A 14,769-nucleotide genomic window follows, 5' to 3' on the forward strand; every position below is an offset into this window, starting at 1 on the left:
CAAGATGGATTTGACGTCGTAGCCGGATCCAGAAGAAGTCGAGCGTTTTATTTTCGAACTCACCTTGTTGTTTCTGTTGTTGCATGGCTATGTCGATGTTCAACATGTGGGGCAGTGTAGTATTGGTAGCTGTAGGACATTGTTCTTGAGATATACCGTACTGGAATACGTGATTGTGGACCTGAGTCTTGCCGTGCAAATCCCTTTCCACTCGCTAAAATCCAAAAACAAAATTATTTTCTAAAATTTTTTTTTTAAATAAATACTTACGTGTAATTCCTCGAGGATCTGTTGTTTCTGACTGGATCCCTCCTCCGCGTTGTTACCGTTAAATTGTTTCTTTCTATTTTTGATAAAATCTATGAGCGAACTGTTGGTTTCGTCCTTATTTAAGAAATCTACCGCCGCCGCGTTCGCCATAAACACCTCGTCTTCGAATTCGAGGGGCTGCGTCCGTACCTGTACAAATTTCATTTTTAAAAACCGATTTAATACCGTCGGATTTTCTTTTTACCTGTTGCGCTTCCGCCGACGTGAGATTACCGTCGAAAACCGTACCGGAAGATCGACTTTTCGGTAAAATTTTTCTGCCAACGGTGACTTTCGGTTGATCGGAATTTCTGATGGGTTGAACTTGTTTGTTGACGTCGATCGGCGGATTCACGGTGTCTTCCTGTTGAACTATACGAACGGCATCGGGTACTTCTTGTAAAACGGCTAACAAAAATTAAAATAATCGATGATTTTTGATTTTGAAAAGAAAATGAGGCTATAAAAGTTAACCTGTAGGAAGTTGGAACAATTCATCGGTTGAATCGGTAGATTTAACAGTAATAATCGATTTTTTTTTCCAAGAAATGAGGTTATAAAACTTGACCGATCGGTTATTGGCAGGAATTTATCGATCGAATCGGTGGATTTGTGGGTAAACGACGTCAGGTACTCAATTGTTGGTGGTTGAAACAAATCTATCGATTGAATCGATAGATTTGTCAGTAATAATCGATTATAAAATTTATCCTGTCAAGACAAGGTTAGAAACTCAAATGTCGGTGATAGGAAACAATTCATACGGTCAAATCGGCATATTTATCGATCATAATCGATATTTATCCAAAAATAAGGTTAAGAAATTTAAGCTATCGCCGATTGGAGAGAATTCATCGGTAAAATCGGTATATTTATCGATAATAATCGATTTTTTTCCAAAAGTAAGGTTATAAAACTTAAGCTATCGACGACTGAAGAAAATTCATCGGTAGAATCGGTATATTTATCGATAATAATCGATTTTTTTTCCAAATGTAAGGTTATAAAACTCAAGCTATCGGAGATTGGAGTGAATTGATCGGTAGATTTATAAATAATACTAAGACAAATTGAGGTTATAAAACTTACCTGTGGGCGATTGGAAAAAATTTATCGGTTGATTCGGTAGATTCGTCGGTAAAGTACCGGGAGGTAAAGGAGAATCTCGACTACCGCCCACTTGTCCCGGTAACATCGAGAGATTAGTAGCCGCCGTGGAGCCTTGATTGAGCAGCATCGGTTGCATCGAATGCGGGTAATCGAGTAGTAATTGTACGACGTTGGTGTGTCCCCCTTTAGCGGCTTCTATCAACATAGTGGAATTGTCTTTCAATTTGTGGTTAGGATCGGCGTTGTGGCTCAACAAAAGTTCGACGACGGGCAAATGGCCGCCGGCGCAGGCCAACGAAAGCGGAGTGTGATCGTTATTAGTCGTTTGTCGTCTATAAAATAACCAAAAATGAAGTTTAGATGATCGATTTCCGATTTAAATCGAATCGTACCTAACGTTGGCTCCTTTGGATATGAGGAATTGTACGGTACACATGTGCCCGGCGCGACAGGCTTTCATTAAAGGGGTTCTGCCGCCTTCCGATTCGTGTTCTAGATCGGCTCCGTATTGTAATAACAGATCGGCGACGTCGGTGTGTCCGTTTTCGCAAGCGTACGTCAATGCTGTATCGCCGGTTTGGGTTTGGGCGTGCACGTTGGCTCCGTTCTCTAAAAGGAATCGCACTAGATCCAAATGACCCTCTTGGGCCGCTTCCATCAACGGCGTCGACGCTCCTAATTCGATATCTGCTCCACCTTTCAATAAAATATCCGCCACTTCCATAAAACCACCGCAACAGGCTAAAGTTAACGCCGTTTCTTGTGTCTCGTCGGTCTGAGCGTTTATGTTCGCACCTGAATTAATGTCTAGTCAAATTAGTTTTAAAACGACACCGTATATAAAGGAAATTTTTTAAAACGAACGGAAAATTAAGAGGGGTTGCTCTTCAATTTCAAAAATTTCAACTAAATTCAGAATTAAATTGTCATTGACAGCAATCGACTGACAGTTAAAAATAAACTTTTGACAAGCAATTCAATGATCACAATTTTTCTTCTTTTTTTATAGAGCCACAGTACACATTACAAGTACGTGATAAACTTTGACAAGAAATGTCAATGTTCTGTCAAAAGTCAAATGTCAATTGGTTGCTACTATTTGACGGGAATGATGTTTTTTTGTACAAAATTCCTTAGATGTTTTTTCAAAATTCCTTTGACTTTTTCCAAAAACATGGCAATTTTTGTCAAAATTTCTTCGTTTTTTTCAAAAATGCGTCAAATAATGGCAATTTTTTTCGAAATTCCTTCAGTTAGTTTCAAAAATGCGTCAAATAATGGCAATTTTTTCCAAATTTCTTCGACTTTAATTTCTTTTTTTTCAAAAATGGGTCAAATATCGGTATCTTTCTTAAAAACCCTTCGAATTTTTTATAATTTCTTTGTTTTTTGCAAAAATACGTCAAGCAATGACATTTTTTTCCAAATTCTTTCGGTTTTTTTATCGAAAATACGCCAAATAATGGTAACTTTTTTCAAAACTCCCTTGACTTTTTATTGGAAACAAGCCAAATACTGGCAATTTTTTCCAAATTTCTACGATTTTTTTTAAAAACAGGCCAAATATTGGCAATTTTCTCAAAATTCCTTCATTTTTTCACAAAAACATGCCAAATAATGGAAATTTTTCAAAATTTCTACGATTTTGTTCAAAAACACGCCAAATATTAACAATTTTCTCAAAATTCCTTGATTTTTTCCCAAAAACACGCCAAATATTGGCAATTTATCAAAATTTCTTCGAATTTTTTTAAAAAACTCTCCAAATTTTGGCAATTTTCTCAAAATTCCTTGATTTTTTCCCAAAAACACGCCAAATTTTGGCAATTTTCTCAAAATTCCTTCATTTTCTCCCAAAAACACGCCAAATATTGACAATTTTTCAAAATTTCTACGATTTTGTTCAAAAACACGCCAAATATTGGCAATTTATCAAAATTTCTTCGATTTTTTTAAAAAACAGGTCAAATATTGGCAATTTTCTCAAAATTCCTTGATTTTTTCCCAAAAACACGCCAAATATTGGCAATTTATCAAAATTTCTTCGAATTTTTTTAAAAAACACTCCAAATTTTGGCAATTTTCTCAAAATTCCTTCATTTTCTCCCAAAAACACGCCAAATATAGGCAATTTATCAAATTTTTTTCGAGTTTTTAAAAAAACAGGCCAAAAAATGCCAAATTTCTTGTGTTTTTTCAAAATTACGTCAAAAAATTTCCGCGAAACCCTCTCAATTTCACATAAAAATTCCATCCAACAATTTCATAAAACACTTACCTTGCCCTAACAAAAGATGTACCATTTCTTCGTGCCCTTCTCTGGCGGCCTCCATGAGCGGCGTATACCCTTCGTCGTTAACCTCCTCGATATTGGCCCCCCTTTCGATCAACAACATCGCCAGATCCACGTGACCACCGCAAGCCGCTAGAGTCAAAGGCGATTCGAAACTATCCGTAGGCATGTTGACCTGCGCCCCCGAATCCAAAAGTAACCTGGCCACCTCGACATGTCCGTCCATCGACGCCTCCATCAGAGCCGTATGCATTTCGTCGGTCTTGTGCTCCTGATCGGCGCCGGCTTCCAAAAGGAACCGCACCATGTCCAGGTGGCCCTTGTAGCAAGCTAACGTAAGGGCGGATTCTTTGAATTCGTTGGAATGCGTGTTGATGCCGGCGCCGTGGCTCAACAATATTTTCGCAAGACCCACGTGACCGGCGCTGGCGGCTTCCATAAGAGGCGTGTGACCGTTTTCGTTGTGATCTTCGACGTTGGCGCCGTTTTCCAATAGGAATTTCACCACTTCGGTGTGACCGCCCGCGCAACCGTACATCAAAGGAGTATTACCCGACGTAGATTGAGCGTTGACGTCCGCACCGTGCGCCACCAACAGTCTAACTATGTCGAGGTGACCGGCGGAAGCCGCCTCCATCAGAGGGGTACATTCCCCTTTGATGCCCCTGTCTTCTACGTTGGCGTGCATCGCCAAAAGTACCTGGAAATTTTAAAAAAATCAAAAATCGAAAATCAAAATGGCGAATTGTTCTATTAGAGGTTATTTTTCCAATTTCCCGCCGAACGTCAAATGTCAATTGTCTATTAGAACAATTGACGTTGACTGATCAGATTTTAATGATGCAAATGATTGAAGAAACCATAGAAATATCGCACGGTTTATTTCGAATGATTTCTATGGTACGAAAGAGGTTTCTTCACAATCACGACTTGGAGAGAGCGTTTGACATTGTTTGGATGGGTTCTTACACCGTTTTGTCTCTAACATCGAAAATTAAAATTTTTGAAACCTCATTTTCCACTATGTCTCTCATAAAAACCATTTTCACCTCATTTCGTAACATGATTTTTTATTTTTTTAGTTCTATGGTTTATATCAAAACTATTCACAAAGTTTCGTAGTTCTATGGTTTCCGCAAACACTTACTAATGCGAACTGTCAACTGTCATTTGTCAGTATGAAATTAATATTTGAAATAAAACAGAGAATTTTGAATTAACTAAAAATAGTTCCTGGAATTAACTAAAAATAGTTAAAAGCAACTAAAAATTACAAGCAAATAGCAAAAACCATCGGAAATAATTTGAAAACATTTTGGAAATCCAGAAATTGCACGAAATTAACGAAAAACTATTAAAACAACCAAAAATTTCGTCGGGGATTAACTAAAAAATTTTGGAATAGCTATAAATGTTATTAAAATAAACTGTTTCACAGATAGACCATAATTAACTAAAAATAGTTAAAAACAATAAAAAAAAATGTCATGATATTGTCTGGTATTATGGTATATTAGCTAAAAACCATTAGAACTGGCTGAAAACATTTCTTTAAAAAGATCCTCAAAATATTGAGGAAGTTTTTGGACATCTAGTAAATGCCCGAAACTAACTAAAAATAGTTAGAATAGAAAAAAATCCAGATTAACTAAAAAAAAATGAGGGTAGCTGAAAATAGTTTTAAGAAACTGAACTTGGTGAGAACCTAGAATTATTTGAAAACACTTTGGAACTCTCGTTGGTATCATGAACTAACTAAAAATAGTTAAAAACGCGAGAAAAATGTCTGAAAACATCGGGGATTGACTACAAACAATTGAAAACAGATGAAATTGTTTGGAAACATTGAGGATTAGCTAAAAACAAATGGAATGTTGGTAATATATCAGAAAATACGGGGTCTAACTAAAAACAAATGAAAATAGCAAAAAATATGGCTGGGGATTAGCTAAAAACAATAAAAAATACCTGAAAACATTTTAAAAATGATCTGAACTTTACAGAGAGCCTGGAATTAACTAAAAATAGTAAAAGAAGCAACCTAAATATTGAAGAAAATGTCAAAAACCATCGGGAATCACTTTTAAAAAACTTTGATCTCGATAGAGTGCCCGAAACTAACTAAAAATAGTTGAAAAGAAAAAATCCAGATTAACTGAAACCAATTAAAAATACCTGAAGACATTTGGAAAAAAATGAACTTTGTGAAAACCTGGAATCATTTGAAAACACTTTAGAACTCTCGTGAGTGTCAAAAACTAACTAAAAATAGTTAAAATCAAGCAAAAAATTAGTTAAAACGTCTAAAAGCATCGTGTATTAGCTAGTAACAATTGTAAATAGCAGAAAATATGGTTGGAAACACGGAATTAGTTAACAACAATAAGGAAATAGCTAAAAACATTTTGAAAATTAATTCAACTTTAAAAAGGACCTAGAATTTTCAAAAAAACAACCAAAATATTGGAAGATATGAGAACAACCATCGTAAATCATTTTTAAAAATAAATTTTTTGTCTAGTGAGTGCCCGAAACTAAGTAAAAAAATAGTTAGAAAGAAAACATCCAAATTAACTAAAACCAATTGAGAATAGCTGAAGATATTTTGTATCAAAAACTAACTGAAAATAGTTGATATCAAACAAAATAATAGTGGAAAACATCAAGGATTAGCTAAAAACAATTGGTAATAGCTGAAAATATTTTTAAAATAAACTGAACTCTGGTGATATCCCGATATTAGCTAAGAATAGCTGAGAACAATTTAAAACTACAAAAAAATGTCTAAAAATACCAGGCAGCAACTAATAATATTAGCAAATGAATACAAACACTGGAAAATATTGAAATAAGTAATAAAAATATAAATTTTTTGTGAATACAAGGTGATTCAATATTAGTTATAGGATGAATACTTTCTACAAACCTGCGCAAGTTCAAAATATCCTGCACTACACGCCAACGATAACAAACTTTCGCCTTCCTCCGACGTTTCGTGCACCGATCTCCCTTCGGTAAGCAATTTCCTTACGGTTCGCACATCTCCATCGGTACAAGCCTCCACCAACGAAGTTTTTTCCGGTTGTTGTTGCAGTTGTTGCTGTACCTGACCGTTCTGACTATTATTTATATTGGAAGAAGACGTTAAAGACGCCGCGGTACCGTTACCAGATCTATTCGGCGGATTATCCGAACGCATGCGCGTTAAAGCCGCCGCGGCTTCGTCTAACGCGCAACTTACGCTCGACGTTAACCGGCGAAGTACTTCCGGATCCCCTAAATGTTTACCATCCTTCGCCGCCAATTGACCAATACCTGAAATCGGGGAAATTCGATGATAGTTGGCAACGTCGCAGAAACGACTATAACCGATCTTACCGGCCGCTTGTAACAGTTGTTCTAATCTAGCTTGCGTTTCCGGATCGACGGCTCGATCTTCGTCCGGATTCAAAAGAAATTTGGCCGCCTCTACTTGGGGATCGTCCTCGAACTCTTGATCGATCATAAATGATTCCACCTATATCAAATAATCAACTTCTATGATTTTTTTCATAGTTCTGTGGTTTATATACAAACTAACAAACTTTTTTTAGTTCTATCAATTATTCGATATAAGTGACAGCTGTCAAATGAATCAAGTTGGTAACAATTATTGGTAATAAATTGTCAATAAAATTTTTTTTGTGGTAAAAAGAGATTAACAAAAAAAATAAACTGAACGAAATTTTCGGTGAATGTTTATATCATGTAACAACAAATTTATTTTTTATTTTAGAGCGTATTTACAAAAAAGTTTGTTTTATTTTTTCCATCTATCCAACTTTCGAACCACACTGTATAATATCAAATAAATATCATTAATAATTAGGGTTACAATGAATTTAATACCTTATAGTTGAAAATAAACGTCCTTAATTGATTATATTTTTATAATTTATTATTTAAATAAATTTAGCACATAAGCTCCCGTACTATTCCTTAATATAACTAAAAACAAAGTGGCAAAAATGGTAGGAGACAAAAAATCGATTCTAGATGAAAATAAATGTTTCAAACTCGTTTTTTGATTGCAAATTTTGATTAGAAAAAATAAAATTATAAATCATGTGACAAGATATTGATTTTTTTTCATGAATAAAAATCGTTGAATATGAGTGTCATCATAACAGTAAATTTCGTCTTAGCAAATTCCCAATAATATTAAGTTATGGTTTATTATGAGATGCATCAAACTCGATTTTTTTTATAATATTCAAAAAATATGTGCCCCCAGTATAGGATAATAATAAGAACGTTAGTTTAGCGTTTTCGAAGTCCTAGAATCAATTTTCGAATTAAATGGAAGGTTTTATTATTGGAAATTGGAAGAAGACGTACGGAAATCAAAAATTCAATTCCAAAAAACTGACTGGAAATCAACCGATCAAATTATTTGTAAAAACGACATCTGTGACTCTGATAAATGGATTCTAATACTTGGAAAACGCCAAATTAGCAAAACACTCACGTCCTTAATCTACGTGATTTTGGGACGCCCCATATTTAGTTTATTCATTAATAAAAAAATTTTTAACCTTATTTAATAAACAGTAGAATTTAAATTATGTTTTTTTTTTCAATATAAACCACTTTTTTTGCAAATATCTGAAGAATTTTCGATATAATTGCAAAAAGAGACTTTATAAATTTAAAATCGTTTTAATGACAAGTTTCAGTCACCCTAGAAGGTTGAAAAATTATGACACCTGCATTTTGAATGACAACAGTTCTAAAAATAATAGCAGACTTACAATTTCGAAAAAAAAAAGGAATTTTCTCGACAAAACAACGACGACGTTGTTAAAAACACGTTTGAAATTTAACAAAAAGTGTAAAGAAAACAAAGGGATACAATATAAATTGAAAACATATATTATCTGGTAGTTTTAAGTCGAAATGAAAGAATTTGATTTTTTTTTTTTGTTAATTTATGTAAAAAAAGTTGTTAAAAACACTACAAAATGAAATAAATATGTGGGTACCCTTATATCAATATTGACACAAATTTTTGTATCATTTTTTTATTTTGAAATAAAAATGATTCAACTGGTATATATAATGTCGTGATTCATATTAAAAAACGAAAAATTAACCAAAAGCTCAACGTGTAAAGTGATTTTTTTTAACAACGGACGAAAGTCATTACTCATTTTGACATCCTTCCACCACTTACCAGTCCAGACGTAAATTTTCCTATACAACTTACATAATTAAAATTTAAAAAAAAATCATTTAATTAACGAAATATTCTAGAAAATTAACTCAAAATTCGATATTCTAGGGCGAGAAATGTTGAAAAATTTTTGCCACAAGATGTCTCTCTATTGTAAGTTCATTGATACCTGGGCCTCGAGGTAGGATTTTAACGTGAAAAACAAGAGACGATCATTTTAATATAATATCGTACCTCTGAAACACTATCTTCCTCACTTTCAGATGTTTCTGACATATATCTGCGATGTTCAGAATACGTTTCTGTTTCTGATTTAGCTGGACTTGAATTAGATGTCGTCGATTGGGGAGTAGACGATGAGTTCCCTAGTTCGTGGAGAACAGTCACTTTATCTATTTTAGGATTATCTGTAGAGGATTCTTGCGAAACATTCTGCATTTTGGCATTTCAATACGACTATGAACGTTAAAAATATATCAATTCTATAATAAAATACAGTATACGCGCACTATATGCAATCACATTCGTTCACAGAAATTTCTTCGTGTTCGCCATTTTCTACTATGGCCGATCTGAAAATCAAGTTCCGTATTCCACATTCCCACACCGATCTGCCATCTAAATCGGAAATTTTCACTTATTTTTGCCTTGATGCAGATTACTGCGAAACAATTACACCAGAGGAAATTTTATTTGTTCGTTAATAAACTCGTTAATAGATGGCAATCACTATTTCATTTATCACTATTTATTACACGCCAAAATTGTCTTATATTAATAATTGTATAAAGCACTAAATTGAATTGATTGAATTATTATAAAAAAATTATTGATAGTTTTCAAAATTATGTTTACAACATTTAAAGAGCTCATTATTTAATAGTACGAAGTATAAATAGGTGGCATTACTAATAAACTAGTCAAATGTCATTCATAAAATGAGTTTTAGGAACTCATAGATAAACAATAATTATATAGAATACCTGTTCTACATCAATCTGATAAGACATTGAATTTTTATATAAGATTAGTTTTGAATCATTATTGATTCTGACTATATAAATACACTTTTTATGATCACAAATTTGCACTCTCAAAACTTTAATACTAAGGAATATAAACATATAGAGTCACAAGCATTATTAAATTTTTTGACAATGACAATGTCATTGTCAAACCTCATAGATAAACTTAAATTTATAGTGTAAATTTTTCTAAAATAGATGTAACTTTCATTTAATCTCATTTTTATCAAAGAAAAATTCATAATATACAAATCACAAATTTTAAATCTCTTATATTCGTAAATAAGTTAATTATTAAAATATGTGGATTTTAAATGAAATGTCAAAATATGCTTGAAATATGAAATAAAAAAGAAGATATAATTTGTCAATTGGAACTTCTAAACTTTTGGCGCCAATTTATGCTGTGACCGTGTTTTTTTCTCAAACATTCAATATATCTCCTAAGACTCAAGTTAACTGAAGAGAAACTATTGATATGAAGTGTACAATCCCAGAAATATCTTGGCATAATAGAGAACCAGTTTTGAGCGTCGATATTCATCCTATTTCTAATGTTATTTACAAATTAGCCTCAGGTGGTGGAGACAGTCATATACTAGTAAGATTTTAATTTAACCTTCCTATAAATATATTAACATGTATACAGAGTGTATGAAAGTTTTCGATTTTTATTAATTATAGTTATGGAATATGTGTTTGTGTGAAAATGGCTCTGTAAAACAAGAAGTTGTGTCTGATTTGACGAGACATCAACGATCAGTTAATTCGGTTAGATGGTCACCATCCGGTAATTATTTAGCGTCCGCAGACGACGACGCTAATATTATTGTATGGCAATTGAAAACAGACAATATTCCTCTTTTAGAAAATAATAATGACGATAAAGAAACTTGGATTGTTTATAAGGTTAAACAAAAAATTTATATTTGTATTCGATAAACTCCCGTTTAGATTTTTAGAGGGCACAAAGAAGATATTTACGATTTATGTTGGTCTGTAGATAATTCGAAATTATTATCAGGTTCTATTGATAATACTTCGATCGTGTGGGATCTTTCTAAAGGTAAAATGGATCATATAATGACGGATCATAAAGGTTTCGTACAAGTAAGCAATTAATTCTTGTTTGTAATTATCGAATATTTGTTATAATTTTTTATTAGGGTGTAGCTTGGGATCCAAAAAATCAAATTTTAGCTACAATAAGCACCGATAGGATGTGTAGGATATTTGATATAAGTGGAAAGCAAGTAAAAGCGCGTATATACAAAGGAAAATTACCTCTACCAATAGACCATTGTTTATATGATAAAGAAAGTAAATATTTTCATGATGATACGTTTAAATCGTTTTTTCGAAGGCTCCAATTCAGCCCCGATGGTTCTTTATTGGTAGTACCTTCTGGTTATTTCCACGTGGATGATTCTAAACGAGCGATTCATTGTACTTTAGTTTTCACCATGGATAATTGGACTGAGTAAGTGTTTAATTTTTCTATGTATTTTGTTGATCTCTATATAAAAATGAAAATTTTGAAAAAAACTATTCATTTGTTAATTTGTTTCATAAATTACTTCAGGAATTGGAATATTATTGAATTTGAATTAAATTTATTTGCCTAGTTTTGTGATATTCCACCAAAAATAGAAATTTGAATGAAATTTTAGTTACATTCCACCAAAAATCAATAAAAACTGTTCAAATTCCATATTAAGTTTTGTATCTTGATAAAATTTCACCCAAAAATTTATAAATACTTGAATATTCAATTTATTTTTCTAGTTTTAGTGACATTCCACCAAAAATCAAGAAAAACAGTTTAATTTCCATATTAAGTTTTGTATCTTGATAAAATTTCACCAGAAATTGAACTCCCGATTTTCTAGAGCCAAAAAAAAACAATAATATCACCATTTTTTTGTATTTATTCAATATTTTTTCCAGACCGGCTGCAGTTCTACCATTAGACGGACAAAGTAGCACCGTGGTGAGATTTTGTCCTCTATTATTTCAACAAAGGGAAAACGGTCCGGAGCCTTCTATAAAACTACCATATCGAATGATATTCGCCGTTGGTACCGACCACGACATCATCCTCTACGACACTCAACAACCTAAACCGTTCGCACGTTTCCACGAGATCCACTACACCAGAATAACCGATTTAACTTGGTCTTCAGATGGTTTACTCCTCGTGGCATCGTCAACCGACGGTTTTTGCACTTTGATAACTTTCGAAAAAGAAGAATTAGGAATATTGTACGAAAAAGATGATATAGAAGAAGAAGACGAAGAAGAAGAGATTACTTTGGACGTTGAGGTTACAGAGAAGGACGAAAACATCGATATAACCAATAAAAAAGAAGAAATTAAGAAGAGACCTAGTTTCATCCAACAGTGGGTACAGAATACGCAAAAAAAAGTTAAAACTGAAAAATTAGATAAAGAAAATGGTGAAAATAATAAAAAATTGATACCGAGAAGGATAACTCCGAAAAGAGTGGAAGATAACAACAAAATCGACGTTAAATCGAAAATAATCGATAAAAAAGAAGAAATAAATCGATTGGTACCTAGAAGGATAGTACCGATACGAGTAGAAGATACTAAACCAACCGAATTGGTCGTACTATTAGAAAATAGCAAAGAAATAAAAACCAGAATCGAAAAAATAGATGAAACCCCAACGGATGATAATAAAAAAAATACTGAAAGTAATAAAGAAAAATTAACGAAGAAACCAAACGTGGTTCCATCGAAAAAACCGACAAAATCGAATCCCTTATTGGAATTTTTGAAGAGATCAGGGGAAAAGAAGAAAACGACTAAGCAAAATGTGAAGATCGATCTGACTTTGGTCGAGGACGAAGCTAGGGACGGTTTCGATACGAAAGGTGGGAAAGTTTGCGAAGGGGACGTTGTGGTTTTGGATGAAGATCGTACCGAAGATTTTTGTCTACAACTCGAAGATACTCGAGAAGATCGAAGGGAAACGGATAAAGGAAGCGGTGAAATTGACGGGGTCGGAAGTGTGGAGGAAAATAAAGAGGTGAGTTTGTGGTTGCTGCAAGAGACAGTGCCCAATTTACCACTTTTTCTTACTTTTGGGCACCATGAAATTGAAAAAAGGTTTGGAATTTCCAATTTTTGTTAATTCAGATGCCACAAAGACCAAATAACTTCGAATTCTAAGAGACAGTGCCCTATTTACTACTTGCTCTTACTATTGGGCACCAAAAAGTTGAAAAAAGGCTTGGAATTTCCAATTTTTAAGAAAATTTTGTTCAATTTACCAATTTTTGTTAATTTATATGCCACAAAGACCAAATAACTTCTAATTCTAAGAAATAGTGCCCAATTTACCACTTTTTCTTACTATTGGGCACCAAAAAATTGAAAAAAGGCTTGGAATTTCCAATTTTTAAGAAAATCTTGTACAATTCACCAATTTTTGTTCATTTGGATGCCACAAAGACCAAAAAACTTCTAATTCTAAATGACAGTGCCCAATTTACCAGTTTTTTTTTACTTTTGCGTAGCAAAAAACTTAAAAAAGATCTAGAAACACTTATTATTATTAAAAACAAGTTGTAACTTAATTTTTTTAAATTTTTGGGCACAAATAAAAGAAAATTAGAATTTTCAAGAAAAATATGTAAGCTTATCCTACTTTTGGGCGCCAAATTAATCACCAATTAATTTTATTATAAAAACATACATTTTTCGTAAAGGGACATCTATAAAACGTTCAAAAATAATTAAAACGTGTTCCCTTTTTCATTTTGAACCATTTTAGTTTACAAAAAACTTAGTAAATATATTTATCACGAATTTTTTTTTCTCTAATTTATTTTTAATTTAGATAAATAGGATAATAGAAATCAAGGACGACAGCTGTTCTCCTCCACAGAAAAAAACAGTGGATATTATAATTGAGAAGAAGCCTCGTAGGGTTCCTTTGATAACACTAACTAGTCCGAAGGGGAAGAAAAAACCCCCGACATCGACTAATAAAACCGAATGACAATTTCTATTTAAAAAAAAACCTCAGTTAAATTAATTTTGATACAGGTTGTCCTATCCAATTGTTTATCTTGCTATTTAGTTTGTTGGTTGAAATATTCGGAACTAACCTCGTAAAAGTAGATTTTTTCGCTTCGAGATTGTTTTACAAAAAAATTTAACTGACGTTTTCGAAATTTATTAAAAATCTGTACATTATTTATATTTATGATTAATTCTAATTGATTTGTAGGAGATATTATATTTATCTTAATTTTAAATATTGGCGCGTCTTAAAAAAATGTGTATAGACTGTAAATATATAGATAACAATTTTTTTTATGTAATTGCAAATATAAGAGATTTTTTAGTATAACCCTCGTATTATTTGTATCCATTATTTTTCGATCACACTATTATTATTCGATGTTCGAGACTACAGATTGAGCTCAACATGATTTTGACAAATGTATTCGAATCTACGTTTACACAGGCTATTATAACATCGTGACTCAGTATTCCTTCAGAAAACTGTCAAAAGTTTGTTCAAAAACTAGTTATTTTTCAACTTTTAGAGATTCTGATGGATTCCCATCTCTATTTGACGAAAATTCATAGTTGATTCTTGATAATTTGTTCAATTGAGGAGTTTTTATTAACTGCGACCATTTCTACGTTTACACAGGCTATTATAACATAATAACTCTGAATTCCTTCAGAGAAAACTGTTAAAATTTTGTTCAAAAACTAGTTATTTTTTAACTTTTAGAGACTGACTGATTCCCCTCTCTATTTGACAAAAATTCATAGTTGAT

The 14,769-nt window shown here is 32.7% G+C and overlaps 2 protein-coding genes across 3 annotated transcripts in view; one reads left to right on the forward strand and one right to left on the reverse strand.

Moving 5' to 3' along the window:
- The window catches only part of LOC130896048 (ankyrin repeat and KH domain-containing protein 1-like), a 29,497-nt gene extending 19,960 nt beyond the window's left edge, over positions 1-9,537 (reverse strand). The window contains exons 1-9 of one of the 2 annotated variants that reach the window (XM_057803814.1): positions 9,159-9,537; positions 7,091-7,229; positions 6,639-7,027; positions 3,698-4,412; positions 1,812-2,226; positions 1,399-1,751; positions 515-717; positions 271-459; positions 64-214 (exon numbers count right to left, since the gene is read on the reverse strand). In XM_057803814.1, coding sequence (XP_057659797.1) covers positions 64-214; positions 271-459; positions 515-717; positions 1,399-1,751; positions 1,812-2,226; positions 3,698-4,412; positions 6,639-7,027; positions 7,091-7,229; positions 9,159-9,362 — 2,758 coding nt within the window. In that variant the 5' untranslated portion in view covers positions 9,363-9,537. The remainder of the gene's footprint in view (positions 1-63; positions 215-270; positions 460-514; positions 718-1,398; positions 1,752-1,811; positions 2,227-3,697; positions 4,413-6,638; positions 7,028-7,090; positions 7,230-9,158) is intronic. The other variant, XM_057803815.1, reaches the window with a different exon arrangement.
- A 794-nt stretch (positions 9,538-10,331) lies between these two features.
- LOC130894897 (uncharacterized) lies at positions 10,332-14,330 on the forward strand. The gene is made up of 6 exons (XM_057801926.1): positions 10,332-10,550; positions 10,634-10,858; positions 10,904-11,059; positions 11,116-11,429; positions 11,897-13,001; positions 13,815-14,330. The coding sequence occupies exons 1-6, from the start codon at positions 10,428-10,430 to the stop codon at positions 13,974-13,976; spliced, it is 2,085 nt and encodes a 694-aa protein (XP_057657909.1). The 5' UTR covers positions 10,332-10,427; the 3' UTR covers positions 13,977-14,330.
- Positions 14,331-14,769: the final 439 nt, after the last annotated feature.

This window comes from Diorhabda carinulata, chromosome 6, assembly GCF_026250575.1.
Source record: "Diorhabda carinulata isolate Delta chromosome 6, icDioCari1.1, whole genome shotgun sequence".
Lineage (NCBI taxonomy): Eukaryota > Metazoa > Arthropoda > Insecta > Coleoptera > Chrysomelidae > Diorhabda > Diorhabda carinulata.